Source organism: Hydra viridissima, unplaced genomic scaffold (assembly GCF_058129835.1).
Source record: "Hydra viridissima isolate aposymbiotic clone 2 unplaced genomic scaffold, HvirCarnegie_v1 scaffold_1, whole genome shotgun sequence".
Classification (NCBI taxonomy): Eukaryota; Metazoa; Cnidaria; class Hydrozoa; order Anthoathecata; family Hydridae; genus Hydra; species Hydra viridissima.
In genome coordinates, this window is record NW_028324300.1 from 39807176 (window position 1) to 39833675 (window position 26500).

The following is a 26500-nucleotide window of genomic DNA, read 5'->3' on the forward strand; positions in this document are numbered from 1 at the left end:
AGTTGTTTAGATCAAAATTATCAAATAAGATCTACTTCAAAATCTTTTTTTGAAGATGAGAAAGCAAACTAAAAAAAAAATTTTTGAATAGCACAAAGACCCATTTTTTAAAATAAAGAATTTCATATAAAAGTTCAAACCAAAAACCCTGATAACTTTAAAATATAGAAAGTATTTTAAACTTTAATAATATTTGTAAATTTGTAAAGTAGAAAAGTTTATCTGGTTTAAAAATTTATGAGAATATTTCTCCAAAAATTCAGTTGAAACTTTAACTAAAGTCTAAATTAACCTCCTGTTTCAAATATAAGTTTATTTCTAAATAGTTTAGGATAGAGTTAGCATGAAAAGTTAACATTTTTATTAAAAAGAAAAAGATCACTCACCATGTTTAACTCCTTTTTCGATTGATTTTGACTTGTTAAAAGTTTCAGAAACCATTCTTTCATATCTGAATGTAATATAAAATGATTGATAAAGAAACTTTTAACTGCTGAGAGAACTTTCTAAATTCATAAAGGAAACTTAAAAAAAAAGAAAAAGTTAATATCAAAATTTACAATATTCAAAATTTTATTACCAAAATTTACATAAAAACTTATAACCGGAATTTATATAATTATCAAGTGCTGAAGGAACTACATACTTTATCATTAAAAAACTAATAAAGTAATTATGTAGACCTTTTTTAGCACTGGATAAATGGATGAGTGAAGAAGTGTTTTAGGTTTAAAATATAAGATTAAGAGCAAATTGTTCAAGCATCATCAAATTCTTAAATGAAATAACATTCCTTTAACTTTATTAAAATTTTATTCAGATTTATAAAAGGCTACAAAAAAAACTTTTTCTATTATTCACTTATTAAGAGTTCCTTACAACTGCTTTTTAACCTTTTAAAGAAATAAAAGTATTTTATTACCATCCATAAAAATAAGGAATAATAAAAATTTGATGTGAAGAATTAAAAAAAAAACACTCAAATTCAAGTGAAAAAAAAGGAAATACAACTTCTTTGCTTTCTTTTCAAATTGCTCCTTTGAAAAGATTAGGTTTTTTTATGGATAAAAAATTTGAATTTACAACAGGCGCTTGTACTTTTTTAAGTTAGATTCAAATTAAATGCATATAACTTTTATTAGCATATAAATCAATTTTCAAATGGAACCTAAAATAAAAAAAACCTTTTTTAAATTTTTGCTTAGTAAACCCTTTTAATTATCACAACTAGTTGTGTTCAAGTAATGGGAAAAAATGATTTAAGTGGTTTTAAGCAATTTGTTTCAAATTAATTAAGAAGCTTAAATAATTTTAACTAACCTCCAAACAATGAAATATTACATACATTTTAGTACAATAGTACTTTACAAGTGTGAAAAAATGTAACAACTAAACTTTCAAGTTAGAACGCAAAAGATGTGTCAATCATTTTATCACTCAATGATTTTCTTAGCTCATTAATTAAAAATTCACTAGCACTATTCCATTAAGCTCACATGTTTCAAAAGTATCTTCATTAAGGTAACTTTTCTCAATTGACAGAAGTTTGATCATTTGATGATCATCAAATGATCAAACTTCTGCCATTTGAGAAAAATTACCTTAATGAAGATACTTTTGACTCTGGCTCCATCATTTACCAATCCAAAAATATGGATTTAACTCTTCAAGCTCTGTTTCAATCAATTTAAAACCATCTTTAGCCTTAATTGAACAAACAATCCTCATCATTCCAAGTCATTGAGCTGAACTATCTGAAAAGTGTAAGTTTAGGCACATATATCTTTGATTTCTATTAGAAATCCATTCAGCTAATGAAAATCTTTCATCATAATCAATCACTTTTGAAAAATCATAAATCATTCCAATTTTTTTTGTATTCCAAGAACATTGAAGTTATAGTTTGGCTTGAACTCTGAATTATAATATTTTGAACAGCCCATCCTTTTGAATATCAATACTTTATGACACCTCTTATGCGAGAATAAAATCAACAGCAACCATTCCACCAAAAACAAGTTCATGAAGATCTTTTTTTGAAAAAACTGGTAACATTTAAAGTTGATTTCATCATTTAGTCTCAGATTAGGGCTTGAATTCAAACTTAATGTTGATCTTGTCAATGAAGTATTGTGAGAAGCTCACATCACTTTTTTTTATTTTTATCTTTTCTACTTTTTCTAAATAATGAAGTAATGCTGTTGTTGCTTGATTTGCCTTAAAAGTTGAAGGACAATATTTTCACTTAACAATATTTCAATCTCTTGCAATTAAAACATATTTCTAAATTTCAGATAACTTTTTTCTGTGAAGGTTCTCCCATTCACTTCCATTTTTAGTTATTTTTTAAATATTACTATAAATATACACATAACAAAACAAGATAAACATAAGTAATATATGAGACAAAACTACTAGAAATAAAACAAAGACAAAAAAAAAAAAAAATTCTTAAGACGCCTGGCTATGTATTCAGCAAAATCCATTGAGGTTGGCATGGCAAAACAAATCTAATAAATCAAAATGTTAACCAAAAAAAGGTAACATTTTATTTTTAGGGAAGCTGTGTGCAAAATTAAAAATCACTTTGGTATAACACAAATATGGAAGTGTACAATCATATGGTTTTGCAATTTTATATTTGAAATGGAATTCATCAATGAAGATTTGTGTAAGCTTTTGATTTGTTGTTGTTAGCCCAAAGAAGATTTGTTTAAGCTCATGATTTGTTGTTGTTGTTGTTATTATTATTTTTATTATTATCATTGTAATTATTATTAAAGTTGTTTTTTTAACTACTTTGTACATGATTATATATTTTTATAACTTGTTCTTTGCTTATGATAATAATGATGAATATAATAAATTTACACTTTTTTTAAATTACACGTTATCAGTGAAATTTCCAGTATATTTGTGTTTACAGAAAGTTTAGAATACTTAAATAAAACCAAATAAAATACTTACATTAAGTCACTTTCATGATTAACTTTGAAGCAATCATTTTCAATGTATTTATTAAATTTCTCTTTTTTGGCTCCACGATCTTTAAAATCTTTGCATTTATCATTTATATACCAAAAGCAATCTTTACAACTCCATAGTTGATTTTCATTATTACTGATTTTTACTTGGATCTTTTGAACAATGTCTTCAGACCAATTATCTAATACTTCTTGAATGGTCCCACCCTTTTGGAAATCTGCATTTTCTGAAGGTAAAACAAAAACTATTAAATATGAATTACATCTTGAACAAACGTCTGCAATGACATGTCTAAGATAATACTCCTCTGGTTTTACTAAGACAATAACAACTTCTGATTCTGCTCCGCACATTGCCCTGCTGTCAGCTACAAGCACATTTAGTTCACTTTTTTTAATTTCATTGGTCACAAAGATCATTTCTTCCACTGTTGGGGTGACTTTTCGTAAATGTGGCGTATAAACTACTGGTTGATGATTTTCAATAATATATATTGCATACGCAACCGCTTTAACTTCATCCATGTCGTTACATATAACAGTAGTGCCTCTAATGTTGTCAAAACAAATCTTCTCCAATACAACTGATAAAACCTTTGCAGAGCTTTCTTCCGTCCAGATTAGGGAAGGAAGAAATATTATTTTAGGTTTTTCGCCTTTAATTGAATGTCCACTAACCCCAGGTTTAAAAAGAAACTGAGTTTCAATATAACTATTTGATCCAACAACATTTTGAGGGTTTGATACTATCTTTGCCCCTTGATCTAAATCATAATCATGATAGCCTTTTACAGTTGTGGCATCATCTTCCTGTTTGATACTATCTTTCTTGTTTGATACTATCTTTGCTTCTTGATTTAAATCATTGATGGTGATATCATGATAAGCATCATTTTTCTGTTGAACTCTAGATGAATGTTCTTGCTGTGTCATACTTTGTGCAGTGTTAAGATTAGTGATCTCGGTTTTTATTGTTTTCGTTATTTGTTCATAACTAACTGTTTTTTGTTGTACTATGTTGCTTATGTTATACTGAGTTTCAATACTATGTGATTCAGAAACAGAATTATGCTGAGTTTCCATATTACTATGTGTGTCATTATCATTTTCATTACTTGATTCTATGTTGGAATTCTGAAACAAAATAGTATTTGATTTACTAATAGTGCCTTGAGCAGAATCAATCAATGATTTAATAGATTCTGTAACTCTCATTGACTTATCAAGAGTTATGTTCTTCATCCCTATCTTTTCTCCATTAAAACAAGTACTTTCTAATATCTGTTTTTCACTGTCTTTATTTAAATACCGATTCTTCTCAATACTTTTAGGTATAAAGACCACTAAAGACTCTTTTAAAGATGAGGAAAACAACTTCTTTAACTGATTTGCATCTTCTTCTCTGACATACTCTCCAGGAAGTTCTTCAAGTACAAAGTGTACTTCAGTACTGCTATTTTCACTATCATCAGGTACAAAGTTACTGTTATTTTTACTATAATATTGCAGTAATTGTGGGATAGAAATATCATTGTTTTCATGCATATTTTCATTTTTACACATACGCTGCCATAACTCTAACAAGTTCTCACACACGATTTCAACATTGTTCTTTGAGCCTCTCTTTAAACTTTCAGTAAACTCTTTCATCTCACATTGTAATAAAGAAAAATGGTCACAGCAAATGTAAGACAAAGTGGCCTTTTTTGATGATTTTAAATAAAAGTTTTTCACAATTTCTCTCCCAACCACGGATTTTCCGAAGCCAAATCCACCAGAGATGATTTTTTTAAGCTCCTTGTCATTAATTGCATTCATTTGTTCAGGGTTAAGAATCAATGATTTAATCTGCTCTGAAGTATTTGATTTGAGTGTGGGCAAGTTTTCATCACGTTTAGCAATAATCAACATGGTTAACCCTATAACTTGCTTAAAAAGTTCTTCATTATGCACTTCATTAATTCTATTGGAGTTTTCATCTGAACAGTATTTATAAAATTTATTGCGCCACCATTGGTTTAAAGTCTGATATGTTTTAAGTTCATCTTGGCATATAAATAAAACCTTATACAAAGGAAACTCGGAAGAAAATTGGAAAGTTAGTTTTTGTTTTAAATCCTTTCTTTCAACTGAACAACAAGCAACTACTCCTAATATAGTTAAGGCTTTTTTTTCAATAACAGGTTTGTTGATACTTGCAAAATATTTGACATCAGCAGAGCAGTTTTTAGATTCTTGGTTGATGCAATCTGATGAAGAAGCAGCACGAACAATAAAAATCAAGTTTATTTTTGAGTAAAATATAACAACTCTATTGACTGAAGATCGCTCAATATGTTTTTGAGGCTTAAAATTTAATAAGGTTGCATGGTGATATAGGTCATAATCAGATAATACAGCACAAATACCTTCTGTAAGTTCTTTTTTAAACAGTTCAATAAACAACCTTGGAATGCATACAGCATCCATTTCTTCATCAATCATTAAGGGAGGAAAACAAATTACTTGGGTAAGATCAACAAAATTCCTTTCAAAATATTCCATTGCAAACTCTTGAATGGATTTTTTTTTTGATATTTTAGATTTAGAAACTTTATCTCTCCAGTCCAAATACTTTGCCATAGAAGGATTTTGATCAATCCAAGGGAACTGATTGCTGAAACATGGATCAGGTATTATGATGCTCAATTGATTACATGAAAGTTCATAGCTGCACCATTCTTTAAAAAAAATTTTTTCTAATTTTAATTAATGGAGAAAAAAACAAACAAATTATTCAAAAACTTCTTAAAAAGAATAAAAATATAAAATTTACATATATAAGAATAAAAGAATTTTTTAAAGTTAACAGGTAATGAAAATGTTTTAAGATTCACATTTTGAAGTTAAATATATACCATTAATCAAAACCTCAAAACTATCTGATCGCTGGCTTTTTCCTTCTGAGTCTTCAAATGAAAATTTAAATTCAACTGTACCATAATCTTTAAAGTTTTCAACTTTCACAAATAAGACTTTCTCTTCCTGTTTGGCGATATAATAAGAATCTGATTTGTGGTAACCTTTACTGATAACTTCCCATTGGAATTCGGCTTCTTTAGGTTTAAACTCCACTTTTGAGAGTTGCTCATTTTCTGTCAATAAATACTTGAATATACACCCATCTGGAAATTTTTCTACGATTCTAAACAAAACAAATTTTTAATAGCAAGCTTAAAGCATTTGTAATGCTTTTTTTGACTTCACTTTTCAAAAAAACGAAAGAAAAGGGAAGAGCAATATAGTATAATTAGGCATAGTATCAGTTAGGATTCACAGCACCAAAAAAATTAATGAAAAAATATGTCTTACAGATTACTCTTTATGTCTGGACTCTTTGGTGTTTCTAAAAATTTTAAAACTTCATTAAAAAGCATTTGAACTATTTTTGGTTTAAAACCAACTTATTTAGAAAACTGATATATAAAATATGTAACAGCTTTTTATGTTAGTTTATTTTAATAAATTAATTTTGTCTAAATTCTTTAGTATTTTTTTTTGAAACTGTTTTTAGCTATCTTCTGTTATACACCAACCTTCATAATATCTGAAAACTAGAGGAAAAAATTCTGTTAAGTTATTTCATGTGTAAAATATCTTTTTTCTCAAATATAAAAAAAACCTATTTTTAGTTTAAACTTAACTGAAATTAAAAATTTATGGATGAAAACATCCCAAATATAACTAATCTTTCCCAATCTCTTTATTAAATACCAGCAGGAATTTTATTGCAAGAATATTGTTTATCAGGGCTTGATGTTTTTTCAGAACAATTAAAATAGCTCCATGCAAAGGTTTACATATTTGATTATTTAAGAGATTCCAAGAACATTCAAATTTGCTTAACAAAGCAACTTCAGACAGCAGCAAATTTGGTAGATATTGCTGATTTTAAGGCTTGGATAATTAATTTTGCTTAAACAATAAAACATCAAAACATATCAGCTCTGACATAATTACAAGGAACACTTGGAACTACCAATTATCTTCTTAGGTAAAACTTCACAGCATGGTGATCATTTCACTTTTAACTTTATACCAGGCATGCTGGATGGGCTGAATCATTCACTCATACAAAATGTGGATGTTCAGGTACAAGCTAAAAGCTGATGAAGAAAAAGGTATCTTTTATTTCCTGTAGTTTATCTGTGAGTATAGATTGAGTAAAGCAGTTAGTGGTCATGTGAAACTATGAATTTTGTATTTCTGAATAAATATTAGCCAAAAATATATAAATATGCATAAACAAGTAAAAGTACAAAAATTGATAGTTACAGATAGAGAGGATGAAATGGCCTAAGAAGAAATCAAGAAAAAGTAGTCTATTTAGTTTGGCTCCTCCAATGTAAGAAACTTAATCAAAATAGATTCTAATATTTCTGGTGCTAAAACATAGAAAACTTAGTTAAAATAGATTCTAAGATGTCTGTTGCTGGTTACATTTTCATATTTTGATTGAGTTCTTAATGATAGTGCTACTTAAAATGGTTTGGGGTTGTAAATCTTTCAACAAAGATAATGACCCCAAACTAATCACCTACGGCCTCTTAGAACTTTGAGACAAATTCAATTAAGGAAATGGGTTGGCCCCATCAAGTACCTGTGGCCAATGCTTGATATTAAACTAACATAAAAACAGCTAATAAAAAATTATTATCTACTTTGGATCTCACATTATTATCATCAATGTATGGAAATTTTCCTTTTGCTAGAAACCCCTCTTATTTTTTCAATAAGTGATAAATGAAAGAAAATATATACACACACACATACACACAGTATTGGCCCACGCTTGCATAACTACTTTATCTTTGCTGTCATATAAGAATGATAGGAGAAAATTACAGAGTGTTAGTATCATTGTGTTGTCTGTTATCATTAGCATATATACTGTAAGTTTCAGCTTTTCAATTACTTTGATTCTTGTTTTATTGAAAAAACAGTATTAGTTGGTTCAAATATCATATACAAAAATTATTCGCCCAGAGGAAAGGAAAGAAAAGAATTCTCCTGAAAAGTTTTAGAACTTTAATGACTTTTTCAAAATGTAACAGAAATGTGTTGAAGTTATATCTAGAACCACAAATCATAGAATACTTGTGGATTTTTTGACTAAATAATAATCAATAAAATGGCGCTTAAAAAGAAAGAATGTAGCAATGATCTTCAAATTTTAGTAATTCAGCACCATCAGAGTAGTGATTTTCAATGGGAAATATCTGCTAAGATATTACTTCCTTGAGAGACAATACATTACATAATTAAGAAAACAAAATGTGTTAGAAATTTATTCAGATATTGCCAATAAAGAAAAACAACTGAATGATTGCATCAATTGATAGTATGCAAAGTTAAGTCTAATTGACATAAACTTGCTAATGCTATGAAGATTGAGGTTAAGACAGAACTAGGAATATCATTACACACCAACACCATTCGAAATAGACAAATGAAGCTGGGCTTTTCGGTTGTGCAGCACAAAAGAAAACAGTCAATAAGGTCAAGTGAGGTAAATGTCTGAAGTATGCCAAGACAATTATAAAGAAGCTGATTAAGTTTTGGAAAACTGTCATTTGGTCCAATGAATCTAAATTTAGTCTATTCAGGTCTGATAGGAAGGTAAAGGCATGGAGAACACCAAAGGAAGATATTGATCTACATTGAACTGTGGCTACAGTCAAACAAGGTGGGGGTTTTGTTACTGTTTGGGGTTGTTTCACATAAAATGGAGCTATCAAATTATATATTTTGGGCCTTACAATAGATCTATTTATTATTGTGAAATCTTAGAGCAGTATTTGTTATTATTAATCCAAAAATTTAAATTTGGAAAAGACTTTTCCTTCATCCACAACAATGACCCCAAGCTTACATTAGATTTAGTCAAAGATTTGCACAAGCAAAACAATATATGTATATGTGTATGTATGTATGAATGTATGCATGTATATATATATACATACATATATATATATATATATATATATATATATATATATATATATATATATATATATATATATATATATATATATATATATATATATATATATATATATACATATACAATTGTAAAATGTATTTTTAGATTATTTAAATTGGTACCTAGAAAGGTTTTCATATCTTTGCTAATCAAAGATTTTTTATTTATTTTTTTTGTATATCTCAATATCTTTTTTGATTGAAAAACAAAGAATATGTGAAACAAAGGGTATCCCAGCCAGGCAAGGTAATCTATATCATTTCTGGATAAATCATTAATTTAAATAACAGTATTACATTACAATGTTAAATGGTTGAAATTTTTGCTTTTACATTTATAAAAAATAGAACTCTTTCCACTTTTTAAAATTAACATTAAAATAGATTTGCTTGTGACAGATTTTAACTTTTTTTTGAACTCAAAATTTTATTTTAAATGTCTGTAAAAAAAATAAAAATAAATAACTTTGGTGAAAACCCATAAGTGACATTAAAAGGTTTGCAGCTTGCTCTTTTGATAATTTAAGGCTGGTAAAATAATCAAGAAGTACTACTTTTTGTTGTAAAGACAAGGTCAAGGTCATAAAATGAAGCAAGTAAGACACAATAAACATAAAGGGTGCATTACATTTAAAAAAAAAGGGAAAATAGATCTTACAATAAGAATTGTAGTTCTTATATCAAGAACTATTTTCACTTCATACCACTGCATACCAGTAGCTTGCTTTTTAAATTTTTTTTGCAAAGCTTTTCTTTTTCTCCTTTTAATGCTCTTGATATTTATTGTCATTGTTATATATTGACAAATTTACATCCATTACATATCAAACTAGCTGCTTTTAATTACATGGATTATGGTATTTAAATTATAGACTATTTTCAGGTAAAAAAGACAAGATCAAAATACTTTGTAGTTAGGTACAATATCAAATAGAATATCAAATCTTGAGATTTTAATACCTTGTAAGAGTAACTCATATTTAAATTATCTTCAGGCAGCTTTTTTTTTCAGTGTATATGTTCTTAAGCCTATAAAAACCTTACAGATTGAAAATTTGTTTGGCCAAATAAGATTAAACTAGATATTCCCCTAGAAATTATTAACCTCTTTCTTGCATAATATATAAATTAGATTTTTGTTGTACTAACTGAGCACTTTTTAATTAAGCTCATTTATTCTCTTATGCTAAATGTAGGCAAAATAAGTTCTTTTTTAAAAGAACTCTAATCCAAATGGTGTCCACTTCTTTTTTTATGTTACATTTAATCTTGAATAATTATTCCTCCATCTAACCCAAATTAGATTCAATTCAAATCTGTTGATCATGTTGGCCCGGGTTATAAATTTATTTCAGTATCTTCCATCCAAGTTTGACCATATCTTGTTAAACTGCCACCATTAGTTTTTGATCAACCAGCAAGTCAGCTGATGGACATATGCTGTTAGACAAACCTACCAAATCAGATTAAAACAGCCCCAAATACCAGTACTCAACTTGGTACAACGAAGCAATTACTATACTTTTCAGATTTATACAAGATCTTTTCTTTTCCTACTTATTACCTCAAAGTTACTTTAAACCTCTGGCCCTTATTCTTGATTTTCTGAAGAAGATGGCCCTTATTCTTGATTTTCTGAAGAAGATAATTGTTGAAAAATCACCAATGTTTTTTCTAAGTAAAATGTTTTTCACTATATTTTATAAAACATAATTTTCAACGTTTTAATTGAAAGTTTTGGTAAATTCATATTTTAGTAAATTCAGTTATCTGTCAGTTTGTTACTTTTCTTACTGCTTTTCAACACATTTCTATGTAACTTTTTAGATCTTCAAAAAATCTCCCTAAAAATCTTAAATATGACTAAACTGGTCATTGTTATAACAAGCTAGTTAGGATATATAGTTTTTAAAACAAGAATTACAGGTCTTATAAAAAGTAAAGACCAAAAAGAAGAATTTCAGTTTAGTTAAGGAAGCATGATTTTATGGATAATTGGATTGTGAAATGAAGGCAGGTTATTTCTGGAGTTTGAAATAAAATTGTTTTGAGTTCAAGCAACTATTTTCAGACTATGCTAGAAACCTTGCTGACTAATGGTTTATATTCCAATCCATATAAGGAAAGTAGTAATGGGAAGTTATATTGTAATACTTTAGCTTTCATAGGCTGCTCTAATAAAGTTAGGTGGGTTAGAATGGTTCAGCAAGGATAATGTGTCTACTTAAAGAGAAAGATGTTGCATTATTTTGAATGATGTTGCAACTAGTTCGAAGGTGTTTTTTGATTGCTGAAAACCCTAAAGTACTAATGTAAAAAAAATGCTCTTACAAGCTATGATGATGGTTTTCAATTTCACCACCTTTAAATTGTTTTACCATAAGGAAGAGAAAGTATTGACAAAATTGAGAAAGAAAGAGTTTGCCACAAAGAATTAATACTTGCATAGTTAACTACTTATTCATTTTTACTTTATTGTTAACTACAATTTTGCTCATCAAACACAAGTTAAAAGTACAGTAGAACTACTGTCATAATTAGTGCCAGCGATTCTACAACTAAATTTACTTTCATGATAAAAGGGACCTAAGCAAAATTAGCATCAGTATTTTTCTTGCAAAAACATTTAATGTTTTTGTTAAGACATTTCAACATTTATCTATAACTTTTGATTATGCTGCATGTTATACTTAAATTAAGTTATTAATATGTCTTTAATGAACAGCTTGCCATGAGAAAAGTTTTTCTTCAGAGCAGAACATTATTTTAACTCAAAAACTGTTGTATGGTAAAAATCCAAAGGCATTGTCAATCAAATATTAAAATTCCTAGTATTAAGAGCAGTTGATGAAGTATGACTTGATCTTTGAGTAGGATACTTGATTACAGATGAAAAAGATATATCTCACAAAAGAATAAAGAATAAATATGCCTGATAAGGAATGAAAGAATTTCACAAAATAACACTGATACTTAAAATTGAATAATTTAGGCTTTCCTAAAAAAAATGGTTTATATAAAGTAATGGTGCGCAAAAAATCTTGATTAAATTTTCAATAAGATAAGTGTCTTAAAACAATCCATCTTGACTTTGTAAAACGCCTTAATAGGGAAGTAAGTTCTTCATTTAGAAAAATCAGAAGGAAGGATATTGAAATGGTAAGACTAATATATTAGAGAAGAAATCTTATTTTTAGTTTAAAAAAATAAGAACTTTGGGCACTTAAACTTAAAAATAAGAAAATACAAACCCTTTTAAACTTTTTGCATTATTTCAGTGACCAGGCATATTTTGTTATTCGTGGGTTATTCTATCTATAAGTATTTGTAAAAATGTTACAAGCAATACTTTATGTTATGTTATATTATATGTTTATGTTATGACTTATATTTACTTTATGTTATGACTCATAAAGACTAGGAGTATAAGGGAGGTTATGAAGGAAAGTATAATTTAAGTGTTAAACTCAAAATTGATCAAGTAATAAGGATAATAACTTAACTTAGTGAACCCAAAACAATAACTGTGTTTACTCTTACCCTAACTCTAACTTATCACTGGATTAGTTATTCACCAACTCACTTAACATACTGTAGCTCATTAAAGTCCAAAATTATTTTAGGAATTATGTGCATAGCCAATATTCCATTCACTAAAACACTAATACTACTAACATTTACCACAATATTTAAGAACAGAGTAATAGAGTTACATTTTAAATAATGTGGCTTAATTGAAATCAAAATAAGTACAACAAAAAAAAAAATCATTTAAGCGAAAGAAAAATACCTTGTGGAGTTTCAATTTTCTTAACTATATCATTACGCTCCATGTAAACTAGGACCTTTTTTAACTGTCCCCATGTTGTACATCCTGTATTTTTCATCCATTTAAGTAGAACTTGTACAGCTTTATCATGAATTTTGTGGTAATCACTATCAAAGTGGTCAAGTTCATTTTCATCAAAGCCAAGATGTCTTCCAAGCCTACGCCAATCAACTCCGATTTCAAAACCGATTCTATCAATTAGTTTTGTTGTCAATTCATCACCTAATTTTATTCCTGAAATATTGAAAGATAAGAAAAAAAAATAAAAAGAACAATAAAATGTATGACAAAATATAAATTAATACCAAAAATAAAGATTGTTTCATTTTGAAAAAATTTTTGAAGATACACATTAGAGGAACAGCTAAATGTAAAAATATAATACTCAACTGGAAAGTTAAATCCCACATGTATTTTTAAGAGACAACATTAAAAAAAAACTTAAGGCATATTAGTAACTTAAACAGCCAAATAGTTCATCAACAAAGATGAAATAAAATTTAAAGAATTAAATCACAATAACAAGTGTTTTAAAGTGAAAATCATTTTTGAGAAAACTAGGCATTCATATTTAAAAGAAAACTAGGTATTCAGATTTAAAATAAAAAATTACTGCTTGCTATGACTTGTTTTTGGGCAAGTCATAGTGAGCAGTAATTGTTCCTTTTTTCAGTAACTTGATGCTTTTCAACCCTATGAAACTTAACTTTTAGATCTTCACAAAATCTCCTTAAAAATCTTAAATGTGACTAAACTGATCATTGTTATAACTAACTAGCAAGGATATAAGTAAAGAGCAAGAAGAAGAATTTCAGTTTAGTTAAGGAAGTATGGTGTAATGAATGATTGGATTATGAAATGAAGGCAGACTATTTCTGAGAGTTCAAAACAAGTTTGTTTTTTAGAATGCCCTGGTTGATGAGAATTTTGAGAAATGTGAAGTCCACTCAATAACATACAATTTTTTTTTGTTTTTTACTACAGAGCAATTATTGTTTTGCCTCATGTTTAAGAAATTAAGTGTACATTACAAATAATATCTACAATGCCTTGTTCCAGTCCTCACTTAAAAATTTTATTGAAAGTCAAATTTTTATTAATAAATGGGATTCTCCACTAGTATCTGTTATTTCATTGAGCATGTCCATGTCACGAATTTAACAATAAAAGTTTTTGTCAGATTGTTGTATTTACATCCATACAATAATACAAGTTTCAACTTGTAAGTTATAAGAAATGCCAAGAAAATTAAAAACATAGAAAAATTTTATAAAATGCGATTAAAAGAGAATTTTATGGGGTTTATTTTTATGATCACCACTGTATTAACCACCATAGTTAAAAACAAAATTATAATGTGCAAAACTTATTGTGAAAGTGAGAAACTTTTTTTCTTTACTTATAAAAAATTCTAAAAAGTTAAAAAATTCTACCTTAGAAACTGAAATGGGTACCCAGTTACTGACCAGACATTTCATATATATGAAAGACTGACTAACAGAACAAAAAATGGTCACTTCCTCTTATAGTATAGGGGGAATGAAATTAAATGTAACAGATAATCAATAACTTATATACTTACAAATAAGCATTTATAATTGATGATATAAAAACCTAAAACTATTTATTTAAAATTTCTTGTAAATAAGTGTTATGCAAATGAAAAACTGCATTAGACTTTACTTAAGCATTAAACACAATTAGAAAATGTTGCTTTGAGAAAACTTCAATGAATAAAATAAATCTTTTTAACAGAATCAAAAGTCACTTAGGAGTGACATGTTGAAAATTAATGATTTTTATAAAAAATCCATGTTTCTACTTAAATATTTTTTTCTGGTAAAACTCCCACATATATAAGTGTACTACAATAGAAATGTTGCATTAAACAAACTTGAAAATATTTTTTATTTGCTAATTGTAGATTGTCTTGTGGATTATAGATAAATCCAGATTAAGGAAGAAATTTATAGTTGCAAAAAGGAAAAACCTGAGATGACTGTAATTATAGCGTTACTTGTAAATAATTGTATGTGTAAAAAGATATGTGTGAATGTCAAGGGAATTAATTTGTATATAAATTATGTTGAATTTCACATAGATACATTGGTGTTTACGCATAACTATAAACAATCTTTTTTTACGTAAATTTACAGACTGAAATTTTAACGAAATACTAGATTAACTTACTAGTTTATTATTTTATTCATATTAATTTATGGAAGTGAATCAATTCTAAAACTAATTGCATTTACTGAAAAGTCACAAGCAAATTATAGCATTCAATACCAATAACAAACTCCTTTTCTTTTTTTAAAAACACTGCATCCCTAAAACTAAACTGAAAACTAAGAAGTTTGCAATACTTTATTTAAGATTTGTTAAAACAGATGCCTACCTATTCCACAGTGCATTTTGCTCAAGGAAAAAGTCCAATGAGTATGATGAAGACTTACAATGTAGTAACCATATCATCTATTCATAATCTGAGCAATTATTACTCCTAAAACTCCTTTTATCATGTGATACTTAACTGACAGATAAATGTTCATGGCTATTTACTTTAGGCAAAAGAGTAATCTTATCCAGTCCATACTCCAGAAATAGATATTGAAAGTAATTTGAACTTTAAAATATTTTTTCATCAATAGATGCTCTGAAAAAGCAGCTTGTTGATAGTGCTAAAATTGAGAATTTAAAGAAAAGAAAGATTTAAAAAAAAATTTTAAATAAAATCTGATTGTAGTCATTTGAGATTTCTTTTAGACTGAAGTTTATTTGCTATACAACATAACAAAGAGAGTTTTACTGAACATTCAATTTTTTAATTTTACATGGATGACCTACAGATGATGACCTGCAGATGATGACAATATTGCACTACTTTGGATTGGTTTAAAACTATATGCAAATTGTCATAATTAATGTTTTTAACTTTCTATAGATTTGTTTTTTCTAAATAGTTGCTATATTAACTTTTTTGTCTATAAGTGGGTCTACACAAAACAAATGTGAAATTTGTGTGCAGAATTTGCGGAAAATGGAAAAAAAAAACCTATAAATCTGACACAAATAGAACGTGTTCATCCCAAAAACTCCATAACAAATTCACAACAATGATAACAAAAGAAACAAAATCACTATCTTTATTTTATAACTTTCTTTGCACACAATAACAACAGTGCAACATGTCAGATGGCAGAAAAACTGTGAAAAGACATATTTGTGAATATTTGTAGGGAGATCTGGAAAACTTAAACATCGGACATTTTTTGCCATATTTGCATGAATAAAAGAAAGCTTTAAACTCACAGTCAGAGTAAAAATATAAGAACTTAAAAATGTTTTAAACTCTTACTTTGAGCTAAACCTATGCTGTATATGAAAAAAAATACTTAAACTGCAAGTTACACTATAACAATGTGAGCACTTCTTTTGCCTGCTATGTCTAGAAAATATCATTTATAAAAGCAACATCTTTTCTGAAAATATCATTTACAAAAGCAAAATCTTTTTTGAATATCACATAATTTTATATCAAAACAATAACAACTGTAAGATCTTCAAAGCTCCATTTTCTTGATAAGCAGAATTGAATCAATAGATATTATTTAATCAATTTATAACCTCAGCCTGAATTTTTTTAAAAAACAAAGAGGAAAATTATAAAATTGAAGACTGTTTTGTTCTTCAATCAAAATGCAGATTTTTATCTGAAGATTGAAGTATGTTTGGGAGGTAGCTATGCCCTTTAGAAGTTTAATTTGCTTAAACTTTAAAAAATACTTAGATTGTTGACACATTCAGTTTTAATTTTTGACATTGTGAGATTTGTCAATATATTTATATAACATGTTTACAATAATTATTTTATGAAATCAGTTATTAATCAATGCATTTTCCATATTGTGGAATTAATTTTGAGTTATAACCTTAACACATAATATATATTAATATTGTGGAATTAACTTTGAGTGTTTACGTTAAGACAGTAAAATTTTTCTAAAAACAGAAAAATAATTGAAGAAAAGTTTGCGTTTGCTAAATACTAAAAATACTTTTTAAGTAAAATTTCTCTTGAACTGAAAAAAAAAATTTAACTTATGCAACCTCCTTGAAAGAAAAGCGAAAATTGCAAATCGAAAACAAGTTTTAGGATTATTTTGCCATAAAAACTTAAATTTTTCCTAATGATAAAATAATATTCTTATGCATATCTCATACCTTCGTGATCCAAATAACTTGCTGATGATGTGCTAGTATCATTGTGTAGCTGTTCATAATTTGCTTTAACTTGCCAGGTGTCACCCATTGAATCTAGTGTGTCAAAAGAAAGAATGTTCTGTAAAATATTATGTTTTATATATTTTTTAAAATTATTTTATAGGTATCACTTTACAAAGTATATTGAATCATTTTATAATCCTGCAAAGTGTTCAAAGATTTTTTTATTTGGGAGAATTTATTATTAGAATATGTAATTTAAAAAATAATTAAGATTGTTGACACATTCACTTCAGATTTTTAATTTTGTGAGATATGCCAATATATTATTGTAACCAGTTTATAATAATTACTTTGTGTAATCAGTTACTAATTAATACATTTTACACATGAAATTAATTTTGAGAGCTCTATTGCATAAAGACAGTACAATTTTCATAAAAACAAAAAAAATAATTTGAGATATATTTGCATTTGCTAAACATTAAAAGCACTCTGTAAGCTATGCTTCTCTTCACCTGAAGAAAAATTCAACTTATGCACCCTTTTATTTGTTTTTTTTATATTAAAAAAACTATTCAAATTAACTTTTTAAGGGAAGATTACACTCCAATAGTGTAACATTTCAGTCAGAACACAGAGAAAACTTCATGTGTTTGTTGTTTGATGTGCCAAACTTTTAAATTAAATAAATTTGATAAACTTTTACAAAATGCTTTTCATCATGTAAAGTTTACTAACAACTTTAGGAAAACAAGATTTAAGAAATGAACAACTTTTGAAAATTATTGTAAATAATAATGTTTAAAACTGTCAAGGGTGATTTTGAAGGATTTAATCTTAATCAAAGGTTTTCTTGTCCTAAACATCTTTTTTTTTAAAAAAAAAAAAAAAAAAGAATAACAAATTACAATTGAATCATCATAACAATCATAATAATCAGAAGTCTTCATGTTAGCAAAAGGTTTACATTGCTAATTACAACCACATCCTACAAGGTTTCAATTTTCAAATGAAAATTAAGCATTCTCATGATAATTAACAAAAGTTTGAAAAAAAGTTTTTGCATTTCATGCAAATTTTTTTTGTCAGCAGTAACAGTGACAGTAAGGTTTTTGACTGAAGTTTTGATGCCCATTCTTTAAAAAAAAAATAAGATCACCATTTCAAAAAAAAAATTTCAAAGTAGAGTGTCGCAGTTGGTATCATGAGATGAACTACCTTCATTGGTTTATCAACTTCTATAAATTACAATCCATTTACAAGTACTGTAAATGTCACAGTTGTAAATTATATCAAAGAGCTGAGAATAATTTCTTAAGTCAGTTTAAGAAAAATTTTACTTAAAAATGTTGCTTTTAAAATGTTATCAATTGTAGATTGGTGTTTTAACTGTTTGTCCTACAAGAAGAATACTAGCCATAATAGAAAGTTCACAATGAACAGAAAATTTAAATTCAAAGTTATTGATTCTGTTTTTCAACAACACACTAATGTGTGCAAAGAGTTTTTTTGAATTTCATTTGTGCTTTATGTGAACTCTTTGATTTATGTTTTTTTACCATATACATGTAATTAAAATGCTAATTTACAAAGTTAGTATTTAAACCTGTAAAAACTTTAAAAATTCCCAGAAAAATTAAAAAATAATAGCAATTTAATGTAAAAAACCAAATTTTCTCAATTCAAAATGCAGAGCTTCTTTTTGGAAAGAACTAACCTTACTATGGTTATATATGTCAGCTCAAACATTTTGTCCTGGTTCCTCAGCCATAACATCACTGCTTTTTTGCATGATAAACTCAATATTTACTTTCTTTAAATTAACTTTCTAATAAAAATTTCAAAAAAATTTTGTCATGATTGTTACATGTTTATATATTTTTTTATACTTCAGAAAGTATGTATTTAAAACAGAAGCAGAAGAAAAAAAAAATCAAAGTCGCAGGAGGAAAAAAGTTTAGCATTTTTAAAGTTCCCTTTTATTTTCCCCTTTTACTACCACTCTCGTGTCCCCACATCTTTCTTATTTTATTTATCTTTAATTTTTAATCTTTAATTTTAAACTTTAAAATTATCCTACTTAATATTCTCATTATATCACTTTGTCTTTGTCGGTTGATTAATGACAATTAGGTAATAGTTCAAACAGCTAAAAGATTTCAAAAAAAAAGCACAGCTGATGTGAGACTAGCAGTTTTAGTATATTAACTAAATTTAGTATATTAAATACACAGCAGTTTGTATACTTCGTTACAAAAATTGTCAAAATGTTAATATAACCAGTTTATAATATTTGTTTTGTGTAATCAGTAACTTATTCACTTTACATATGAAAAAAACTTTAAGTGTTCCATTACATAAAGATAGTACAACATTCATAAAAACAGAAAAATAATTTGAGAAATATTTGCATTTGCTAAACATTAAAAGCGCTCTGTAAGTTAATTTTCTCTTCACCTAAAGAAAAATTTAACTTATACACCCTCTTCGTTTGTATTGTTATGTCAAAAAAAAACAATTCAAATCAACTTTTTAGAGAAAGTTACACTTCAATAACATTTCAGTCAGAACACAGAGAAAACTTCATGTGTTAAACTTGTAAATGAATTGAAAAATTTTGATAAATTTTTATTAAATGCATTTCATCATTTAAAGTTAAGTAAAAACCTTGGGAAAACAACATTTAAGAAATCAATTACTTTGTGATCAAAAATTATTGTAAATAATAATAATTGAAACTACCGTGGATAGTTTAGGAAGAGTAAGTTTCAATGAAAGTTTCTTGTCCTTAACACTTATCTTTCTTTTTAAAAGAATAACAAATTATAACTGAATCATTAAAATGTTTAATCATAAAAATTGTAAAAATCAGAAAGTTTATTGAATATTCTGTAACTTAATACAGCCACTCTACTATTTACATTAAATGAAATTATACTACATTTATGAATACACAATGTCCAACTTTCACATATATGCAGATACATGCATAAAATGAACAAGTATATATACATATATATACATGTATATACATATACATATATATATATATATACATATATATACATATATATATATATATATATATATATATATATATATATATATATATATATATAAATATAAATATAAATATAAATATATACTATATATATATACATATATTATATATATATATACATATATACATGACTGTTATGTAAACAAGTATTCGTATTAGATAGCTACTATATTATACTGACTGTTATTTGCTACTTAATGTAATAAAAACAAGCGGAGAGTGTTTCTTTGAGGAAAATTCAATGAATAAAAAACAAATTTTCTTTTTAACACAGCATCAAAAATCATCAACCATGTAACTTAGAAATGACATGTTCACAAAAATGGTTTTCAAGAAAAACTCTCTCAAATCAAATGCTGTTTCTACTCAAATATTTTTATCGTTTAAATACCTGTATACATTTATGAAACTAATTTGAAAAATTTGAAAATACAATTGGTTTGTTTCTTGTACTTTGTCATATGGAATAGACAAATCAAGACTTTCCTCTAAATTAAAGAGAAGAAATTTAGTTGCAAATCAAAATACCTAAGGATACTAACACTTTAATGATTTTTAGCAATTAATTTATTACATTCACTTTAATTTAGGTAAGTGATTGCTTCTAAATGTGTTATTACAGTTACAGTAAGATCCCTGACAAACTCTATCTTTATTACATAAATCCCTTTTCAATTCCTAAAAACAACTCATCCCTAAAACAAAACTGCTAACCATATGCTTTTAATTTTTCTATTAACAATAAAACACAAGTTTCTTTAAGTTTTTTAATGTAAATTGAAATTTTTCAAGATTGTTAAAGCAGAACTCATTAATAGTTTAAAACAGTAAAGTAATGTGGTGTGGCAAGTTTACACTCATAAATCTTTTTCTTTTCAAAAAAATAACTTTAATGAATTTTATCAAATAGCACTTGTGTGTTGAAACAAAATAATATAAAGTATGTGAAGAAGCACAAATTTATTTCAGGAATCTTACAATTCGTTACGTCTAAACATATAAGATAATTTAAATTCAATTTTTTCAATCAAAATAATATTTTGATTGAAGAAATTAAGTAATTAATATTTATTCAATCAAAAAAAAAAAAAAAAAAGACAGATACAGAAGTTTGCACTTTATTCATTACTATTCAACCAGCCATTATCCAGCAATGACAAAGTTAAAAAGGATGACAGTGAAGAAGGTTTGTATTTGAAAACTTTGTTGATCTTGAAACTGAAAAAAATTTCTTAGAGGAAATATTACAAATCTTTTTAAAAAAAGCATCAGTTTAATTGCTTTTTTAGATTTCTCTACTATTTTGTTCTGAAGAATTAATGAGTATGCTTTTTTCTATCCTTGGTATGATGACATTCCAACTGTCATATTTTTTCACACAACTACAGTGTCATGTGCACTCATCACCCCACTTGTATTTTCAAGGTTTTAAAAAAGTTATGCAATAAAAAAAAAAAAGGAAAAGATAAAGGAAAATTTTTAAATAGATAATCTTATATAATTATGGTTTTGGAAATAATTTCAGAGGTCTAAGTGAGAACTTGCTGATAACAAGTTAGGACCAGAAATATTATGTAGTGTATTATTACGTTTGTTCATCAATGGCTTTAACTGGAGTGTTAACCCATTGAAACGAGGTGTCATAAGTGATAATTTTATGAAAAATAATTGAATTTTAATACATATATTTTTAAATGTCTTTATACATATGACTTAAGTAAATATATTGAACCATTTTATAAATCTGCAATCTGTTTTAAAACCTTTAGCTTTATATTATATCTTTTGACATAACAAAGTTCTTTATGCGTGAACTTAGTTTTTGTTTTAAAAGCATAAAGCAACTTTGTGAAAACTTCTGTAAATATTATATGTAGACTTATATAAATATTTAATGTTGAGTTTTTATAAATATTTTATGAGTCTTTAATATTCTATAACTTTTATGAATATTTTATGAGTTTTTTAAAATTTTATAACTTTCATAAGTACTTTATGATGACTTTTATAAATACTTTTTAAGATTGTTGTCAGGAACTGCATTCTGAATGAACTTAAAGTTGTGATATTTTCTGGTCTGTATATCAGTAAATCAGTTTTAAGTTATTCAAGTTTAAATGACAAATTGGTTTGGTGAATCTTTTACCTTCTAAATGTTCAAACTTTTAAAGAGGTTAAATGTGCAACGAGTAATAATATTCGTTAAATAATCAGAAAAAAATTTTAAAAAACAAGTTTAGTAAAGTGAAGCCGATTTGGGAAAACCTTTTTCATATCAGTAAACTTCCAGTCAGCAAAAAGCAATATTTGTTAAAACTAGATCCTTACCTAATCGACAATTTATCTTTCTCAAGTGAAGGAATGAAAAGAGCGTGAAGTCTGATACAGCTCAAACAAAATCACCTATTCATATTTTGAATCCTCCCAAAATGTGGTCATGTGATACTAAACTGACAGACTGAATGGCGCACACTCAATTACTTTCAGCGAAACTACGATTTAATTATGTCTGGGCTTCTAAGAGTGTGAAATCGAAAGCTTTTTCCCTCCAAACATTTTCTCAAATAATTTCACAACTCTTCCGAAAAATTGTAAGTTGGGAATATTTTCTATTATAAACAAGATTCACATGTCATAAATAAATCCTTGAAGTAGTAGATTTAAAATGGGGGTTAGGCGTCAGTGACGGAAAAGGTCCAATAGCTCTAAGCCTCCATTTTACATCTATTAACAACAATTGCTAATTTAGTACATGTTGACCACAAAGTCCATACATGTGAAATATAGAACAACAAGTTATCGGTAGATATGTTTTACCAGAAATCATTTATCAAGTGTTTGAATATGTGGAGAACACACCTTCCAACATATATTAGCCTGCTCAGTTCGAGCTTGTTTTTGGTCCTGCACATTGCTGCCTGGCCTCCATCAAATATCTTGTGCAACAAGTAAGCCGAATCTGCAACCAGGCGGCGCATCTTATCTATTTTATAATCGCGGACTAAATCAACCCTCTTGCGCATGTGGAGGTTTTCTGTCGCCAAAGACTAAGCTGTTCAATAATTAGAATGATTTCTCTTCAAATTTTGTGGGGGATCTCGCCCGTAAATTGGTTTTTAGCTGAATATATGGTGCCATCAAGGCTTTTAAGTTGATAAAAAAAAACTTTAACAAATGTGAAAAAATAGCAATAAAAATAGTTTTTGACAAAAGAAACGTTTGAAAAGAAAAACCAAATGCATGAAGTGTAAAAACAAAATGATGATTCAGCTAATAATTATACATAAGGTAAATATTGCTGAAAGTTTAAAATCTACGCTCTTTTTTTTTTTAACAAATTGTCAAAGAAATGGAAACATAAGAATCCTATGATTTTATTATTGAGAAAGAATTTGTGTCAATCAGCCTCAATTTTGCCTCAGGATTTTTTTGAACTAAAAATATCTTTAAAATCTAAAATCTGCTCAGCGTACCTTGAAGATTTGCTGTAAATATCAAGTGTCACTTCTCAAAAGGATTGCTGAGACATGTTTAGAAAGTTAATTTTCATTCTCAATTATTTGTATTTGATACAGTGAATAGAGTTTTTTTTTCAATATACAAGAACTTAAAAAACGATCAACTCAATAACAAACTATGTTTTAAACACCATTACAATAATGAAACATTTTTACTTTACTTTTTTACTCTTTTTGATTATTGTTGTTATATTTTAAAAAGGCAAAGACTAATGGTTCATACTAAAAAAACGAAATCAAGAAAATACCATTAAACTATGCTGAGCAACTGGAATTGATACGCAACTCTTAAAAAAAGGTTATTTTCATTGCCACGTATTGTTAAAAAACCTATTTCAGCATCAGAAATTTCATTCAGCAGCTAAAAAGGACTTGAACTCCTGGAAGTTTTACTTTACTTTTTAGAATCAAAATACAAATTTTTATATTTTAAATAAAAAAAAAAGAAATAACATAAGTAGGAGACCAACCCATAACCCTCCAAAAAGATAAACTTATGATTTTTTGATAAACTAAAGTTTTTACATTGAAACTACTTAAATGTGAACACAAAATTAAAATATTTAAAGGTTTTTATAAAAATTGTTTTTAGTAAAATTTTAAATAATTTATCATACAACTTCTGTAATATAAATTCATCTAAAAACGTTGCTGATACTTTCACTGATTAAAATCAAACTGAACTGGAACTCAAAAGGATTGTTCAGTTTTGATTTTATGCTTAACAAAAAAATACATCATTTAGGAATTGCCAATAGACAAGATTTTATTGAAACAACTATAGTCATACTTTTTCTCGCTTCTATCTTTTCATTCAAGCTATTTCTTATGTCAGGTGTAATAATGCACTTGCTAAAACATCAAGTTACGGAAACTCTTACTAAATTCGATTTAAATAGAAAACTCTTACTGAATTCAAATTAAAGTTTATTCTCAATCGAAACTGAAAATTTCTATTAAAAGCATAACTACGATGTTTCTTAATGATTTCATCATAAGTTGTAAACCTCTTCTTGATTAAATGGAATCACGTTTCTTGTGTGAGTATCCGGTCTGCTAACGTGTTTGTATTCTTGCTAAAACGATTGTGACCACTCTCTAAGTTTTTTCGGTTATTATTTTGACCTGCACAAGTATAAATAATTTTGAAAACGACATGAATTGCTAGCAAAGATTTTCGGAGCTGTTGGATCTTGCATTAAATACATTGTAAGGACATTCTGCACAGCGCAGTATGTGATGCACATCGAAGATACTTATTCATTATTATTTGTTAAGAGATTTCAAAAACTGTTGCATTCAGCGGTATTTGATTTTTTTAGAAATTGATTTAGAAACACTAAAATTTTTACCGAAAACCTCAGACTTTCACCTGTTTACGCTTTAGCATTATATTTGAACTTCTCAGCGTCTTGTTTTAACAAAATTTTTTATACATGAATAAAAAATTTATACTCGCCATGTTTAAAAAGAAAAATACAACTGTTAAATGAAAGAAAGAGAAAGGAGGATAAAGTCATTTATAAAGTCGTTTATCGTATGTTAAAGTCATCTTATGCAGAAGCATCTGACTATGTATGCTGTAGTTCGAATATAGGAAAAAACTCCTAATCTGCATAAAACCTTCTCATAATATACGTATTGATATAAAACCTAAAGAACGTTATCCTCCTCTTACTACCGCTCAAAGTTCTTTAGTTTCAAAACTTAATTGTTCGAGATGATGAGAGGTGAAAGAGAAAATGAAAAACAAAACATTCACGGAGGAAAGCGCACTCGTTTACACAACTCGTCTACTAACGACAACTTATTGAAAGATGTGTTTTATATAACACCTAGAAATTGACTAAGTTTCCTTCAAACTACGAAAAAAAAATTGGAATGAGCTTAAAATAATGGAACAAATTCAACTATAAATTAAACTCACAAAAAAATTTAAATAACCTCTAAAAATATTTTTATGTACCTTTAATTGAGGATCTTTTTCCGACATGATTCACTTTTCCTTTAAATATTCTCATCATATTTTCTTACTTATTTTCACACAGTTGATGTCTCCTTCTTCTTCCTTGAAATGATGGTAGTTTATTAGGGAGAAGAGAGAGGCAGGTAACTTTTAACTTGTATAAGTATGATTAATTTCCGGCACGAGTAAGCATGTATATAATCTCTGATACAGTCAAATGATTTCTCATATTCATCTGAATTTAGTCGTAAAAATAATTTCAGAGTTTGCAACATCTTTTACCATTTCATTCTCTAAATCATCAGCGATGCTCTTTTCATTAAACAAAACTTAATACTCGTATTTAGCCAATACTTTATATAAATCATCATTTTTTACTTCTTTACCAATTATATGACACTATTACGTCCCATTTTTCATTTTCTGAAGTTTCTGCTGTCAGTTTGAATATGCTATCAAACGAATTTGTCATCTTTAATCTTCTACAATCATTTTAAGAACATAACTATATTTCAGTTAAAACTCTAAGCGTAAAAGTTTAAACCTAACAAAACATACTTTGTTGACAAAGTTTTGTTGACAAACGACTTAAATCAGCACAATAAGTAACATAACAAATATAACGATCATAAATCTAAAAACACAAATTAAATGAAATAAAATAAGATTTTTAACTCATAAAAAAACAAGTTTTTATTGAAAATAAATATAAGTTAAACAGAATTTGCTTCATAAAATCAAATTTTCAAAGCAACAGTTTTTATCAAATGTATTTAAACATATTTTTTACAATTTTTATCAAATATATTTATGCATTTTTGATTTTATTTGGAGTTCAATTAGTATGTAACTTTTACATATTAATTGAACTCCAAATGAAATGAAAAAATGCAT

General features: G+C 27.0%; 2 protein-coding genes across 2 annotated transcripts in view; both read right to left on the reverse strand.

Moving 5' to 3' along the window:
• Positions 1–26500, reverse strand: part of LOC149894945 (NACHT, LRR and PYD domains-containing protein 3-like) — a 226798-nt gene that overhangs the window by 125046 nt on the left and 75252 nt on the right. The gene's annotated exons all lie outside the window — the stretch shown is intronic.
• Positions 1–26500, reverse strand: part of LOC149894952 (uncharacterized) — a 57487-nt gene that overhangs the window by 29709 nt on the left and 1278 nt on the right. The window contains exons 3-9 of the mRNA XM_090072392.1: positions 25607–26240; positions 17059–17151; positions 12796–13068; positions 6336–6369; positions 5882–6168; positions 2968–5704; positions 387–451 (exon numbers count right to left, since the gene is read on the reverse strand). Coding sequence (XP_089928518.1) covers positions 387–451; positions 2968–5704; positions 5882–6168; positions 6336–6369; positions 12796–13068; positions 17059–17151; positions 25607–25664 — 3547 coding nt within the window. The 5' untranslated portion in view covers positions 25665–26240. The remainder of the gene's footprint in view (positions 1–386; positions 452–2967; positions 5705–5881; positions 6169–6335; positions 6370–12795; positions 13069–17058; positions 17152–25606; positions 26241–26500) is intronic.